The following is a 13,863-nucleotide window of genomic DNA, read 5'->3' as shown; positions in this document are numbered from 1 at the left end:
AGAATAAGTTACCTTGGATGTTTGCATATGGCATCTGTGAGAAAATGAATTGACACAGAAGAGGTTCAATAAAGATGGGAAGGGGATATGAAGATACCTATTCTCTGAGGCAAGACTGAAAGGTCATTGTGTGCTCAGTCCACAGAAAGACAGTGGAAGGAGAAAATTCAGTTTTTCCATGACCAAATTAGAGGAGGATTAATCACCAGCAGAAACTTCCAAAAAACTTCAATTTAAAGAGATTTCTTGTGCAAGAACAGGTTTATAAAAAGTGACACAAATTAAATGATAGGCCATAACTGACACTACAGTCAGATTTTGGCAAGGTCTCATCATGTAAGATGGGTAAACATGAAAAGAAATGTACTTTTATGATTGTGTTTGGTAAGCTTATAAAACATCTAATGTCATAGTCTTTTAGAGAAAAAGCTGCTGGAGTTTTCAGAGATTGTATTACTGAAGTGTTTATTCACATTGTGTATTCAATGTAAATTCATCTATGCATCTGTGTTCTCACCTTATCTAATGTATTTTTCCTCTTCTTAACACACAATCTACTAAAAGCATGAAATATATAGTTAAGTTTGTCTGCCCTTTGACTGATTAAAAAAAAAGAAGTCTCCTTGAAAGAATGTCTTTACTGGTGGGTGAAAAATACCTGACATACTTGTCACAGACTCTCAGCTGCTTAATGGCAAAACATAGATGATTTGTTATTGTCTGTTAGTGTTGATGAATCCATGTTATGAAGTGGTATGTGTCACATTGACCACTGCTGTCTACAGCCCGGGCTAGCTCCAGCGGTGTGCGGCAGGAGTGGGGAGCAGCCGGAGGCACGGAGCTTTAAAGCTGCTCCTCTGAAGCCTCAGCTCTACCCTGTGGAGCACCGGCTCCAGACACTGTAGCAGCCAGCAGCCCCCGACGAAGGGAGAGATAAAAAGTAGCGAGGGGCTTGCCGCGGGAGGTAATCCAACTTTCTTCAAGGGAATGCACAGAGGACAAGCCCCGCCTGCAACACGCCCATGCCTTACAAAGGGGGGGTGAACAAGGGGAGTACACCAACCAGGGACCAATAAGCAGATTAGGAGGGAGGGACGCTGAAGGGATGGACTCACATCTGGTCCAATGGTCTTGGTGGGTGGAGGGAGAGGGGTCACATGCCCCAATGGGGCGTGGAGGTTTAGGGGATTTCCTAGGGGGGAGGTATCCGAGCGGGCAGGATCTCGGGGGACTGACGGGGGCCATATAAGGGTAATTAGGGAGGGCTTAGGTGATGGACATCGAACCTTCGGGAACAACAGGAGGGCTTTGGGTGATTGATAGGGAAAGAGCCAGAACAAAGGGAGGAGAACAACCATATCGGGAGCACCGGGGGAGTGGCTTGGGTCTGGGGCAAACCACTGGGGTACAGAAAACATATGAAAATACAATAAAAACTTCGCATCACCACAGGTATGTTTCCCTTTGCATTGTACTAGGAGTTAGGTAAAGGATATTTGAAAGCTAAATAGACTGAGGTGGCATACTGGTGAAATGGATACCTTCTGCAGAAAAAGGTGGCAAGCTGTAGGAAATGGTTTAATAGGGCAATCATTAAAAAAAGGAACTTGCCTGTAAGGTGGGTATATAGTGAACTTGAATATGAGTAATCTATGTTAATCAAAGAACTGATGAAGATATTTTAATAATTGCATTTTGAGGGTTTTGAACTTTCCAAGCAGTAATGATACAAGATACAACTTTTGAAAAGGAAGAAATTTGGCTAGGCCTAGTATTTTTTTGTCTACTTGGACAAGAAAGTACAGAGAGCATGTGACTATTTTCCCATAATGGATTGATTACAGGATGATATCTCCTGCCTGTAATGGATGTCTTTCTGAAGGAACAGCAGTTACTTACAAAATACTTGAACTTTGCTATAACATTCGCTGAGATTTATTTGCTTCCAGGATGGAAGGGAAAATAACTTCAAAATGTGCATGGTAGTAAAAAGGAAATTAGAAAATGGTGCAATGGAAGTTGGAAGGTGTCACTGATTTAGGAGAATAAAGTAAATATCCACATTTTTTATGCTGATAGTCTCATCTAATCAGATGAAAATCAGCCTAGACTTCAGTCTACACGGGTAGAGCGTGGCTGGAGAATAAGCATATCTAAAGGGACAGTGGTACAAGAAATCTTGAAAAATACTAGAAATCATCTTTGGTGTGGGTTATGACTTTTCTCTCAGAAATTAATCTTCTTTCTCCAGCTTTATTATATTACTGCTAATAAACCTGAATAAATGAAGTGTTGAGAAGATTTCAGGCCATCTGGAGAAAAATTCTTACTTACATATATGTCGGATAAATATGCAGAATTTCCACAGTAAAAACTGCATCAAGTAAAATCTTCTAAGATTTTCACAATGAGCAAATGCAGAAATGCTCTTTGCTTCTAAATCCTTTCCCTTGCTTACACAGTATTGGCTCTGGACAATTCCCAGGCAAAGGTTATCTCAAATGTACCAGGAATATTGCTAGTAATGCAGGTTTAGCATCCCCTGTATTTCTGTCCTGATCGTTCCTTTGCTGTTCTAATCTCATCTTTGCTCTGCATGGCTGTATTCTGGATGGAAGAGCTTGACTCTATATAGGACACCATCTGATGTCATTGGAAAGTAGTGCCAACTGAAAACAAGACTATGCATCCTGGAACCGGAAAACGTTAATTTTTAGGGGTTAATGACACCTGTTGAGCTGGGTGCTGTGAATCTGGGAGCTGAGCTGCCGAACACAGATCCTAGGTGAAGCGCTCTTGTTGCAATAAGCTGGAGGGTGGCACAAAGTTAAGACCTGTGCACCTGAAGGCCCTGGTGATCAGGGAGTGTCATCTGCCTCGGAAGTGGAGGAACTATTCTAAAGCAAATAATAGCACAGTTTAAAGACCCTTAGCAGGCCCATCTAATAGTTCACTTGATACTCCAATTAAGACATCAGTACATAATACTAATTTGCCCATTCTCTGCTGTGATAGAGATACCTAGGACCCCAGAAGAGACTGGTCTGGCTGGTGATATCTCAGCCTAACCACTGCAAACTGTAGTCTCTGAGTTAAAAAGAAAACCTATCTGCTTGAGCTTTACATATTTGCTACAGCAATATTTTCTGGCATGGTTCTTGATGTCACTGGATCCAACTGTGTTGATACCACCCCCATGGAGGATGGTACTGCATCTCCTTCACCATGCCATCACGTGAAGCAGAGATGGATTTGATGCTGGAACTATGAACTACTCTGGAGCAGCGTAACTCTGTACAGTCAGTCCGACGCCTGCATATAATGTCCCTGCAGAGCTTATTTGGTTTGGGATTGTGCTTCAGGTTACAGTGATGGGCTTAATCCAAAGAAGGGTGTCTTGTAGGACTTGAGAGACCTCAGTGCCCTTGGTCTGGCCAGCCTGGCAAGTTCCCTAGACGGATACGGGCATCCAGTGTCTTAAGGCTACCATCTGCTGGCTGATGGGAGCAAAATGAGCCAGAGATTTGTTAGAAGTCCCTCTGTTCACTAAAGTGAGTACTAGGTACTCACTTTAATCAGTAGGTAGAGATTGAAGAGCAAGTAAGAAAGCTGCAGTGACAGTGGATATGGGTCTTAAATAATGCCAAATTTAAGCTGACCACTTTAGGCCTTGACAGAAGAATTAAATTTCATCAAAGTCTTTTCTGACTTCAAAAGGTCCATTACAATTTAGTTGCCATTATCTTGCTAGGAACCTGTGAGTCTCAGTTCTGATCTTTTGCATCCTTGTATGGATTTTCTTAGCTTGGTTGGTCTTGTCTCTAGAAAGCAGCTTTTTTAAAGAAAGCAAAGAATTTGCAAGGTTTCTGTGTGCACTTATGCTCTCTTCCCTATATGCCTATTAGTGTTGTTCCTCATTATTACTTTAGCTACAAAAAAAAAAAAGCCATGGATAGTAATTACTGTCCTTGAAAACTCTCTTTTTCAGCTGTAGTTTAATATTGAGAGAATTCCACAGAGTTGTTTATGCTCTTGACTAACTGTGTGTCTGTGGGGTCACAGCAATGTTGATCTATGCCAGTATGAATCTGAGGCAGAAAAAAAGCAGTATTTGTACAGAATTGTTTTTATCCTGGGTGACAGCTATATGTGGTTTCAAAGGTCAGAGGATTCCTTTGCACAGGAATTTAATTTAATTTGCTATTAAATCAACCTCTGGCCTTCCAAAATTACCGGAACATTTAATTTATATAGGTGCAATAGTCTTACTTTTTTCTTACCATACTCGTTAATGCAACTGATGTTGCTGTGAACAGTCTTTTCTCCTATTCTCATGGGTAATGCAAAATGTTACCGTATTCCATATCTATCTGTGCCCAAAAATTGTTAGTCTCTTTAAGAGCCTGCAGCCAGAAAATGGAACAAGGATGGGGGGGTGAGGGTGTTGCCATGGTCACTTTTCAAGACTGAGCGTAGAAGCACAGAGCCACCTCTGTCTCCCGGCAGCGTTTGCTGATGGCAGAGGTTCTGCTTTGGAACAGGTTGCTTTGGGCTGGCAATAGTAGTGATGCCTTAAGAGGCCTCCTAGACACAGAGGCTGGACAGGAGTAAAAGAATAAAGGTAGGTATTTATTTGAAAGGCCTTCAAAGGTACACCCTGGGAGCCACAGGCTATTGCCAAAAATGGACCCCAAGATGGACGATAGGTCACGAGTTCTTCACACCTTTATAGGTTTGGTTCATTTGCATATCAGGGTTAATTCTCCAATTAAAGCTGCAGCTCAATGATGTAATTTCCCCTCCACTTTCCCCCCTTAGAAGCTCTTTGGATTATACTTTTTGTGCCTAGGATGGTCTGGGTGACCTTTTAGAGCAGGCCTGGAGAGGCTTTGTTATGTCTACCTAGCACAAGTGAGCAGAAACTAGCAAGTTACAAGAAACCTCAGAGTTACACTCTAAGCAGTACAGAATCAGGAAAATATAAAAGTTAAAACCTAGGCATCAGTAGCCACCTGGAAAAACTGCATTTCACAATCAAAAACTGTTTCAGAGTGAACTTTGCAATATCTATGAGCAGCATGAAGCTTGAGCTGGTACCTGGGGCTGGACCTACCCACATTGGCGCCCGGAGACTGGTTCTTCCCCCTGACACACGCACAGCATGGAGCACAGTAGCACCAACACTGGTGGAGTCCAGTGGGTGGCAGCAGGAAGTGCCGGGCAGCAGAGCTGACCCCACACACGCTGGCAATTCCCATCTGACACTAGAACTGCTTTGTAAACTCTACCTTCATTGGAGGGGTCTTTTTGTCCATCATCTTTTTTCCCCTTTGTCTCCCAGACTCTACAGTCGATCAGGATGCTGTTTTCCCTTTGTCTTTCAAGCCACACAGGAGTCTGTGGGGGCCGCCCTCTTGGAAGGAGGGGTTACCCCACCATTCATTTCTGTGGGTTTGTGAAATGTAATGGTTTTGTATCTAGTGATTATTTACTGTTATTTTTTGGCTATTGCTGTTTTGCTTGTTAGTGAACTTATTTTTTCACTTGTATCTACTCATATTAATTTCTTAATGGTAGAAACAGATTGGTTGAAACTAAAGGGAGTAATTTTAGAGTGTTCACCTCTTTAAATTGTCTTAAACCAAAACACCTATATATGCATAAAAATTCATATTATCATTAATCTTAATGTAACATTAAAATTTGAAGCTTTTTTCCTCTGTATTTTCTTCTTTCAGTTGCAAATGAGACAGGTGACAAACATCCACGACCACTTTTACAATTTGCCCGTAAGTAGTCTTTATAATTTTAACCGGTTGATTTCTATACCTACTGTAAAAATAAAAACATTTAGCAATTATTTTAATCTCATATTGTGTCTGTCCTATATTATGTGTCATTTACAGTACTAAACTGAGGATACATAATACTTGATTGAAAAAGTCACCTACAGAAATGCAATTTTACTGAACAGAGTTGATCCAAATTTAAATGAATGGAAGGCTTTGTGGCCTTACTGTTATTTCAAGCATAAAAAGTTATAAACGTCTCAAAGCCACTGAAGTTCACTACAGTGCTTACAAAGAGCTTTGTGTCAAATCTTAGAAATAACCTATGGAAAATGTTATTAAAACTTACTAGTATCTCCTTTATCACTTTACTTCACACAAAAAGATTAAAAACTGAAGGTGTGGCTTGGGACTGGAATAACTGACCCAAATTTGAATAAAAACGAGGGATGTATTTGGTAATGTAACACCAACTGACCGTGACTGTGACCATATGAATTATTAGAAACATATGATAGAATATGTAGAAATGAGGATAAAGATAGGACATTCCAATCATAATATATGCAGTTTCATGGTGACTTGTGATCACTTAGCAGGGAAAACCCCTTTTTTCATTATTGAAAGGAGGATTTGTCATCATCATGGGCAGTGCAGCTGAAAACATTAAAATAATTTACATCTATGGTGCAGTATTTTGCACAGCCAGAGGATGCCATTCTGAGCCTCCAGCTCAGCTATAATCATCTTTCACAGGATACAATAAAATGAGGGGGAAGCATTTTTGCAAATGTTTAAACTTATTCACAAGGATTTGAAATTAAAGTTGTTGAGGTCTACACCTAGTGCAGGTAGCTTGGTGGGCAGCTGTAGTGCAAGCTGCTGGTTGTGCTCTGGATGGCAGGAAATAGCAGGAGCCCCAGACAATAAGCCATGACCTGGCACAAAACATTTGCACAACAAAGGGCATGGGGACTTGGCACTAGCCAGGTGATTGGCCACAAAGAGATGTGTAGGAGCTCAGCAGAAAGTCTCCAGAGGATCGAGCACATAGACTGTAAAGGTATAAAAGCCCAGAGATTGCTTGGTTCAGGATCCCTCCTCCTCATCACCCAGCTCAAGCTGGTTTTGTGTGTCTGTACCAAACCAAATTCTTTTAAGGGTCCAGATGTCTGACACTGCTATGGGAAACCTGTGTCCAACCAGGTAAAGAAATCTTGTCTAACTGCACAAAAGTGGTACGTGTAGGGAGTCAAGCAGGGCAGCTGTCAGTTTATTGGAGCCGGCTGCTGTGAGGGGGCTTTGATCCCAGCAGTGAAAGTTTCGGGTGGTGGGAGTATGACTGCCAGAGTGAATCCTGGATGGTCAGACAGGAAAATTTCCTTGCAAACACTCCAGGATGTTTTGTGGGTTTGGCTGAACTTGGTTCAGAGAGAAAAGTCTGAGTTGTTTATACTTAAGAAAAACTGGCAAAACTGAATACCATCAACAAAACAACCCAACTTCTTCTAGGAATGCTTTGTGCCAGTAAGATCTCATAAACATTTTACAAGATTATGTGCAAAACTTTTCAAAATAGTGAGCTGTAGACAGTGTTTTAATATACAGTGATTCCTTCAAGAGTCTAGTCTAAGAGTTTATTTCACTTTTCTTTTGGGTTCTTAAAGGATTTTCTTCTTTCACAACTAACAAATAAACAATTGGTATGCAGATGAAACATTTCTGGAGAGCCCACAAAACACTAGTTAAAGTGTTTTTTCACTTTGTTCTGTTGCTACTCTGTGCACATGGAGCCTCTTCAAAATGGAGGATTCAGGGAAACCTGCTTGTAGAGGCACACTCATCTTCAAAATATGTGGTATTTGTGTCTTAACTTTTTGTGTGGATTCAGATTTAGATCTAATTATCTGTGAATTGATTGTTGGGATGTAAACTTAAAACACTATGTCAAGACCAGGTTTTTCAGAAGGTGCACATCAGCTGAAACAACATATTTTTTGTATGAGATTTTCTGTGAGCTAGTACTTGTTTATAACAATATCTTATGTATCCTTTTAGAAAATATTTATAAAAGCATATTTTTCTACATGTACATTTATATTAGGTAAGAGAATAATAAACATGCAAATAATATTTGAAGACTTCCTCCAGAAAAAGGAGAATCATTGTAGTTGCTCTCAGGGAGATTTGATTAGTTCTATTCCTAAATGCAGGGTATCACCTGTGACCCAATTTAATAGCATGGTCACAGCAGCAGGAAACCTTTTCACTTTTCAAAGTAGTGTTACATATATTAACTTGGGAGACACTGTTTTATTTTCTTCTAGAGGGAGGAGCAAATAATATGCCAAGAGTACTGCCAGGAAACTGTGGTTCTATTGCCTAATGCTTTGTATTGCTCCTTCCGTGAAAAGGAAAGGAAAATACTCTTGCTCTTAGAAGAATTTAAGGAAAGAATTAGAATTACAAGAAAAAATGGGAAAAAAATCTATAAGAAAATGCTTTAAATTTCTGTTGTGGTTTTCAAGAGGTAAAGCTATTGGATCTGCAGTGAATTTTGGCACTTACTGCAGTGCAATTAAGATGTAACATTATTGGTTGTTGGACAATATGCAGATGACTTCTTATTAGCAAATAGGGGTGAGAATGTTTGTATACTAGATGCTATACCTTTATATATTGCCCTAGCAAAGGGACAGCCTGCACCTCTAACTTCAGCTCTCGAAATAAAGTTACAGTATTGCATCTTCATTTTGTAAAGGGACAATGAATGAGAGACTGTCGCGTTGCACTGTGGGGAACTGCGAGGAGTTCTTTTAAAAATAGATGGTCAAGAACAAAATTAAGTCAAATGAGACAAACATTTTATCTGAGAACCGTTATTGGTAACGAAAAAGAAAAGGAAAAACGAGTTGCCCAAACGAAAGAGGGCTGGAAAGGACAGAAAAGAAGGAAGGAAAATGGAAGAGGTTGGGGGGAGAGCGGAGAGAGAGAGAGAGAGAGAGAGGACACAGAGAGGAAAAGAGGGTGTTATTACCGGCAAGTCAGGGAAGTGCCTTTGGGGAGTGTGCACGCTGCCTGCCTATAGACGGGCTGAGTCTTAATGAGGCTGCGCGGCTCCCGAAGAGGCGCGGCTTCACAGGCGCGGCTCCTGCGGTGACGGCGCCTGACACGCTGTGAGTAGGCTCTCGGATCGGAGGTCCAGGACCCTGGACAGGGTCACGGTCAGGATCGCCGCGACCAGCTGGATCAGCGCGGCAGGGTTGGATGCAGGCAGCCCAGGAAGGACGCGGGGGTGGGGAAGCGGCAGGGCGGCGGTCAGGGACACAGGGAGGCAGGACAGGCGCGAGGGCGAGCAAGAGCCAGCGAGGGCAGGAGAGCCAAAAGGCAGGCTGGGGCCAGGGGCAGAGAGGGAGGGAAGGAGCAAGCGAAACAACAAACGCCAATGAACAGCAGCGAGCCCCTCACGCAGTTAGTTTTTATATCCCCTGCCCCCCCCCATCCCAGTCCGCCCGTTGACAGGAGACCATTGGTCCAATCCAACCTTTCTTTGCTGTCCATTGGTGGAGACCTTCCGCGACCTGATTGGAGAAGCCCCTTTGTAGTGTCTCCCACTGACTGCTTATCTGAGGTATTCCCAGGAGAAGTCTTCCCACAGACGAGGCTTACCCCACTCCTGGCTGCTTCCTGCAAGTGGCAGGTGTACATTCCCTTCCCCCACATACCTCTGACAAAATGGAAAAACCAGGGTTCAGACAAACTAAATTGGCTAAATCAAAACTAAATTGCCTACTCACACAGACCCAGAAAGAATAGAGGCCATAATTAAACTCCCATGTCTGGTTGTGAAAAAGCAGGCATAAGAATTTCTTGGAGCTGTGGGACTTTGTTGGCTGTGAATTCCTGCATTAGGAGAATTGATTAAGTCTCTGAGACAACCAGCAGTGAAGAGTTAGAGCCTATTGCATGGGGCCCAGTGAGAACTTCCAAGGCAATGAAAAGAGCTTTGAAGCTTTGGCATCTGCTTCAGCTCTTGGGCTCCCAGATTGTATCAAACCCCTTTAATCTGTAAGTACATGAATGTGAGGTATAGCCAGTGGACCTCACCATAAGCCAGTTGTATATTATTTAGTTCAACTAGATCCAGTTGCAGTGGGATCACCAGCCTATACCAAATCAGTGGCAGAAACAGCAACAGTATTGGAGAAGAGCTGCCTCCTTATCCTGAATTATTCTATAATAGTCCATGTCCCAGGTAAGCTGATTGAGGGATCCTATTAGTTCTCAGTTGCTTCAGGTTTTTGGCATACCATCCCATTGCTCATCACTGGCAAGCCTGGTATTTTCCCTTTCACCCTTCCAAGCTTGTTTAAAGCTCTATCAACGAGACCTACTAGCTCCTGTGCTAGAACTCTTCTTCCCTTCTGAGAAAGGTGCATCCCATCAGGTGGCAGTAGACCAGGTGTTGAATAGATCATCCCACAGTCAAAAAACCCCAATTTTTTCCAGTTACACTAGGCTCAGAACCACACAATGACCTGATGCATTCTTATCAATGTTATTCCTTACCAGAAGGATCAAGGAAATCACTACCTGTGCTCTTAATTCCTCAACTAATCATCCCAAGGTATTGAAGTCTCTTTTCATTGCCCTTAGGCTTGTCTTTGTTATTTCATTGCTGCTGGCTTGAACAACCAATAATGGATAGTAATCAGAGGATCTTACTACACTGGGGAGTTTTCCAGTAATGTCCCTTATCCTTGCCTGCTGAGAGACAGCAGACATCCCTGTGAGTTGGGTCCAGTCTGCATACCAGGCCCTCTGTTCTCCTTAGAAAGGAGTCTTCTGTTACAACTACCCTTCTTTTCCTGTTATTTGGGTTCTAATTTGGATTTTCTAGATAACACCTTATTTAAAACTTCCATTCTGGGCTGTACGTTATGTATCTGTTTTTCAGGTGGTGTGGGCTGATACCACACCACTACTAAGATGGTGAAGAGTCCAGAGGGGAAGCCATAGGAGGAGCAGCTGAGGTAACTTGGCTTGTTCAGCCTAGAAGAAGGAGGGGAGATCTCATCGTTGTCTACAGCTTTCTCACAACACAAAGCAGAGGGGCAAGCACTGATCTCTTCTCTCTGGTTACCAGTGACAGGACTTGAGGGAATGGTATGAGGTGGAGGTTTAGGTTAGCTGTCAGGAAAAGGTTTTTCACCCAGAGGGTGGTTGGGCACTGGAACAAGCTCCCCAGGGAAGTGGTCATAGCACCAAGCCTGCCAGAGTTCAAGAATGCTCTCAGACACATGGTGTGATCCTTAGGACTGTCCTGTGCAGGGCCAGGAGTTGGACTTTGATGATCCAAGTGGGTCCTTTCCAACTCAGGAAATTCTATTATATCATTGTGTATACTTTCTCTGCTCTTCAAACCCTTTCTTCATACATAAAACATACTGAATCAAGTGATCATCTCTACCCAATAAGTTGGTCTTATCTGGGATATCAGTTTCTGGCATAGCTTTTGATACTGTCTCTCATAGGAGCCTTCTCGACAAAATATCCACCATACAGCTGGATATTCATGTTACACAATGGATGAGAAACTGGCTCACAGGTCAGACACAAAGAGTTATAGGGAAGGGGGTAGCATCAGACTAGTGGCCTCTCTCTAGTGGGGTTTTGCAGGGCTCAATTCCCAGCCCAGTTCTCTTCATTAAGGACTTGGATGCAGGACTTGAGGGAATATTAAGTAAATTTGCTGATGACCCTGAACTGGGAGGAGCTATTGACTGCCTTGTGGGCAGAGAGTCCCTGCAGAGAGACCTCGACAAATTAAAGAGCTGAGTAATCAGCAACCATATGAAGTTTAACCAGTCAAGTGCTGGATTCTGCACCTGGGACATGGTGTAAGGCCCCCAAAACTGGCTTGATGAGCCACTTAAAAGGGCTTACTTTTTTTTGAGTACTCAGAGTTAGATGTGTGGGAGATGTACCAACAAGGTATTCTTAAGAGGTCAAAACAACAAAAAAACTTCACTGGCAACTTCTGAAAATGGGAGAACTTTGGCAAAAGTCTAGAGCAGCATTCAATCTACATAAAACATTTTACCAAGCAGTAACTTAGCCTGTTCAACTTAGCAAACTACAAGCCTATCTGATTTTAATGTACTAAAATCTCTGAGAACAGGGAATTAGAAGAAGAAAGAGCGATAAAGAAAAGATATAGAAAAGAACAAATATAGCTAGCAGTACTCGTTCCAGCAGTGTTCCACTGAGAGAAATTCCAAGAGGAGGTAGGATCAAGTCATGTGCTTGCCTCAAGTCCTGGGTTAAGTACCCCTTGGCTTTCCTGGGCCCTTCCCCGAGGTGGGGCTTCTGGTCATCTGGCTACTCTGGGCCTAGACTGGGGCTCCAGGGGCAGGTTGCAGCACATTGCCTCCAGAGTTCCAGGTATTGGCAACCACTGTGGGTCTGGAACACAGGTCCAGAGGAGTCAGGTGTGTGGAGCAGGGCATCACCTCATCAAAGCAAGGCCCAACCTTCCCCTTCCTCGATGCACGCCTGAAATGTTTTGAGCCCATAGTCTGTGGATGCTAAAAGGCAGGAGCAGAGAAATTTTCCAGCTCTGTAGTTTGTGAAGTTTTTCCTTTCTCATGCTTTAGCTGAGAAACAGAGAAATCCAGCATCTCACAGCTTCTCTGTGAGAAGCTTTCGTTCTCATGAGAACTGGATGGATAACATTTGTAAGAATGTAAACCATTTGCACTTGCAAGTTGTTGTGGAAACTGTAGAATTGTTTTCAGTCTTGTGAGAATAATATTTGGAAATGGGTGTCTTACTGCTCAGCTTGTCACCTTGAGAGGTGGTGAGTGAATAAGCCAATCATGTAATTTCTTTATTGCGAACTACACCATAAAAGAGGAGAAATTCATTAAATGAGATCTTAGCTCTGCTTTGGCCATATCTTTTAACCTGGACCTATGTCGTGATTCGCCATTCTCTGGGGATAACGGTGACAGCAGTCCTTCCAGCCTCTCACACATGGCAACAGTGGTTGTGTGTATACACTGGGGAATGACAGTCTGGAGAGCAGTGCTGCGGAAAGGGACCTTGGAAGATGGCGAGTTGACTATGAGTCAACACTGTGCTTTAGAGGGCAGGAGGGCCAACAGTGTCCTGGGGTGCATTAAGCGCAGAATTGCCAGCCATTCAAAGGAAGTGGCTGTCCTGCTCTACTGTGCTCTGGTGAGGCCTCAGTACTGTGTGCAGTTTTGGGAACCACAATATAAAAAAGACATTAAGGTATCAGAGAGGTCCACAAGAATGGTGAAAAGTCTGGAGAGAAAGCCTTATGGGAAGCAACTGAGATCACTTGGTTTGTTCACCCTAGAGAAGAGGAAACAGAGGAGAGACCTCATTGTAGTCTTCAACATCCTTGCGAAGGAAGTGGAGGGGCAGGTACTGATCTCTTCACCCTCATGACCAGTGACAGGACTTCAGGAAATGGCATGAAGCTGAGTCCAGGGAGATTTAGGTTAGATATCAGGTAAAGGTTTTTGACCCAGAGGATGGTTGGGCACTGGGATAGGCTCCCTAGGAAAGTGGTCACAGCCCCAAGCCTGTCTGAGTTCAAGAAGCATTTGAACAATACTCTAAGGCACATGATATGATCCTTGGGACTGTCCTGTACAGGGCCAGGAATTGGACTCAATAATCCTGATGGGTGCCTGACAACTCAGGATATTCTATGATTCTAAATGGCCCTTCTGTTTTAGGGTGTTCCTATTTTGCTGTTAAAATTTTAGGTTAGGAGAATTGGATACACCATTCTTACATCAAATGAGTAGTGAATAACCAACCAGCTGGGCAATAATTAACTTCTGAGAATCCTTTTCTGTACTGGCAATTATTTAAGCACTTGTGCACAAGAATCAATAATCTTGTACTCTCCCCTATGACAATCATCTTAGCCTTAATTCTGCTGTGTTTGTTACTTGTGATAATGTGGTATGTAAGGGTAGTGGTTAAATGTCTTGAAAGGTTTTTCTTTTTCCTTTTAATGAATTAGCAGGTATGCTTA

At 42.7% G+C, this 13,863-nt stretch overlaps 1 protein-coding gene across 1 annotated transcript in view; it reads left to right on the top strand.

Annotated features, from left to right (window-relative positions):
* PDE1C (phosphodiesterase 1C) overlaps positions 1-13,863 on the top strand; it is a gene marked incomplete at both ends in the record, with an annotated part of 356,527 nt that overhangs the window by 33,443 nt on the left and 309,221 nt on the right. Inside the window, one exon of the mRNA XM_082298542.1 lies at positions 5,739-5,789. Coding sequence (XP_082154668.1) covers positions 5,739-5,789 — 51 coding nt within the window. The remainder of the gene's footprint in view (positions 1-5,738; positions 5,790-13,863) is intronic.

This window comes from Coloeus monedula (genome assembly GCF_965178545.1).
Source record: "Coloeus monedula genome assembly, chromosome: 1".
Lineage (NCBI taxonomy): Eukaryota > Metazoa > Chordata > Aves > Passeriformes > Corvidae > Coloeus > Coloeus monedula.
Note: the sequence above shows the minus strand (reverse complement) of the source record. Positions and strands in the feature narration are given on the sequence as shown.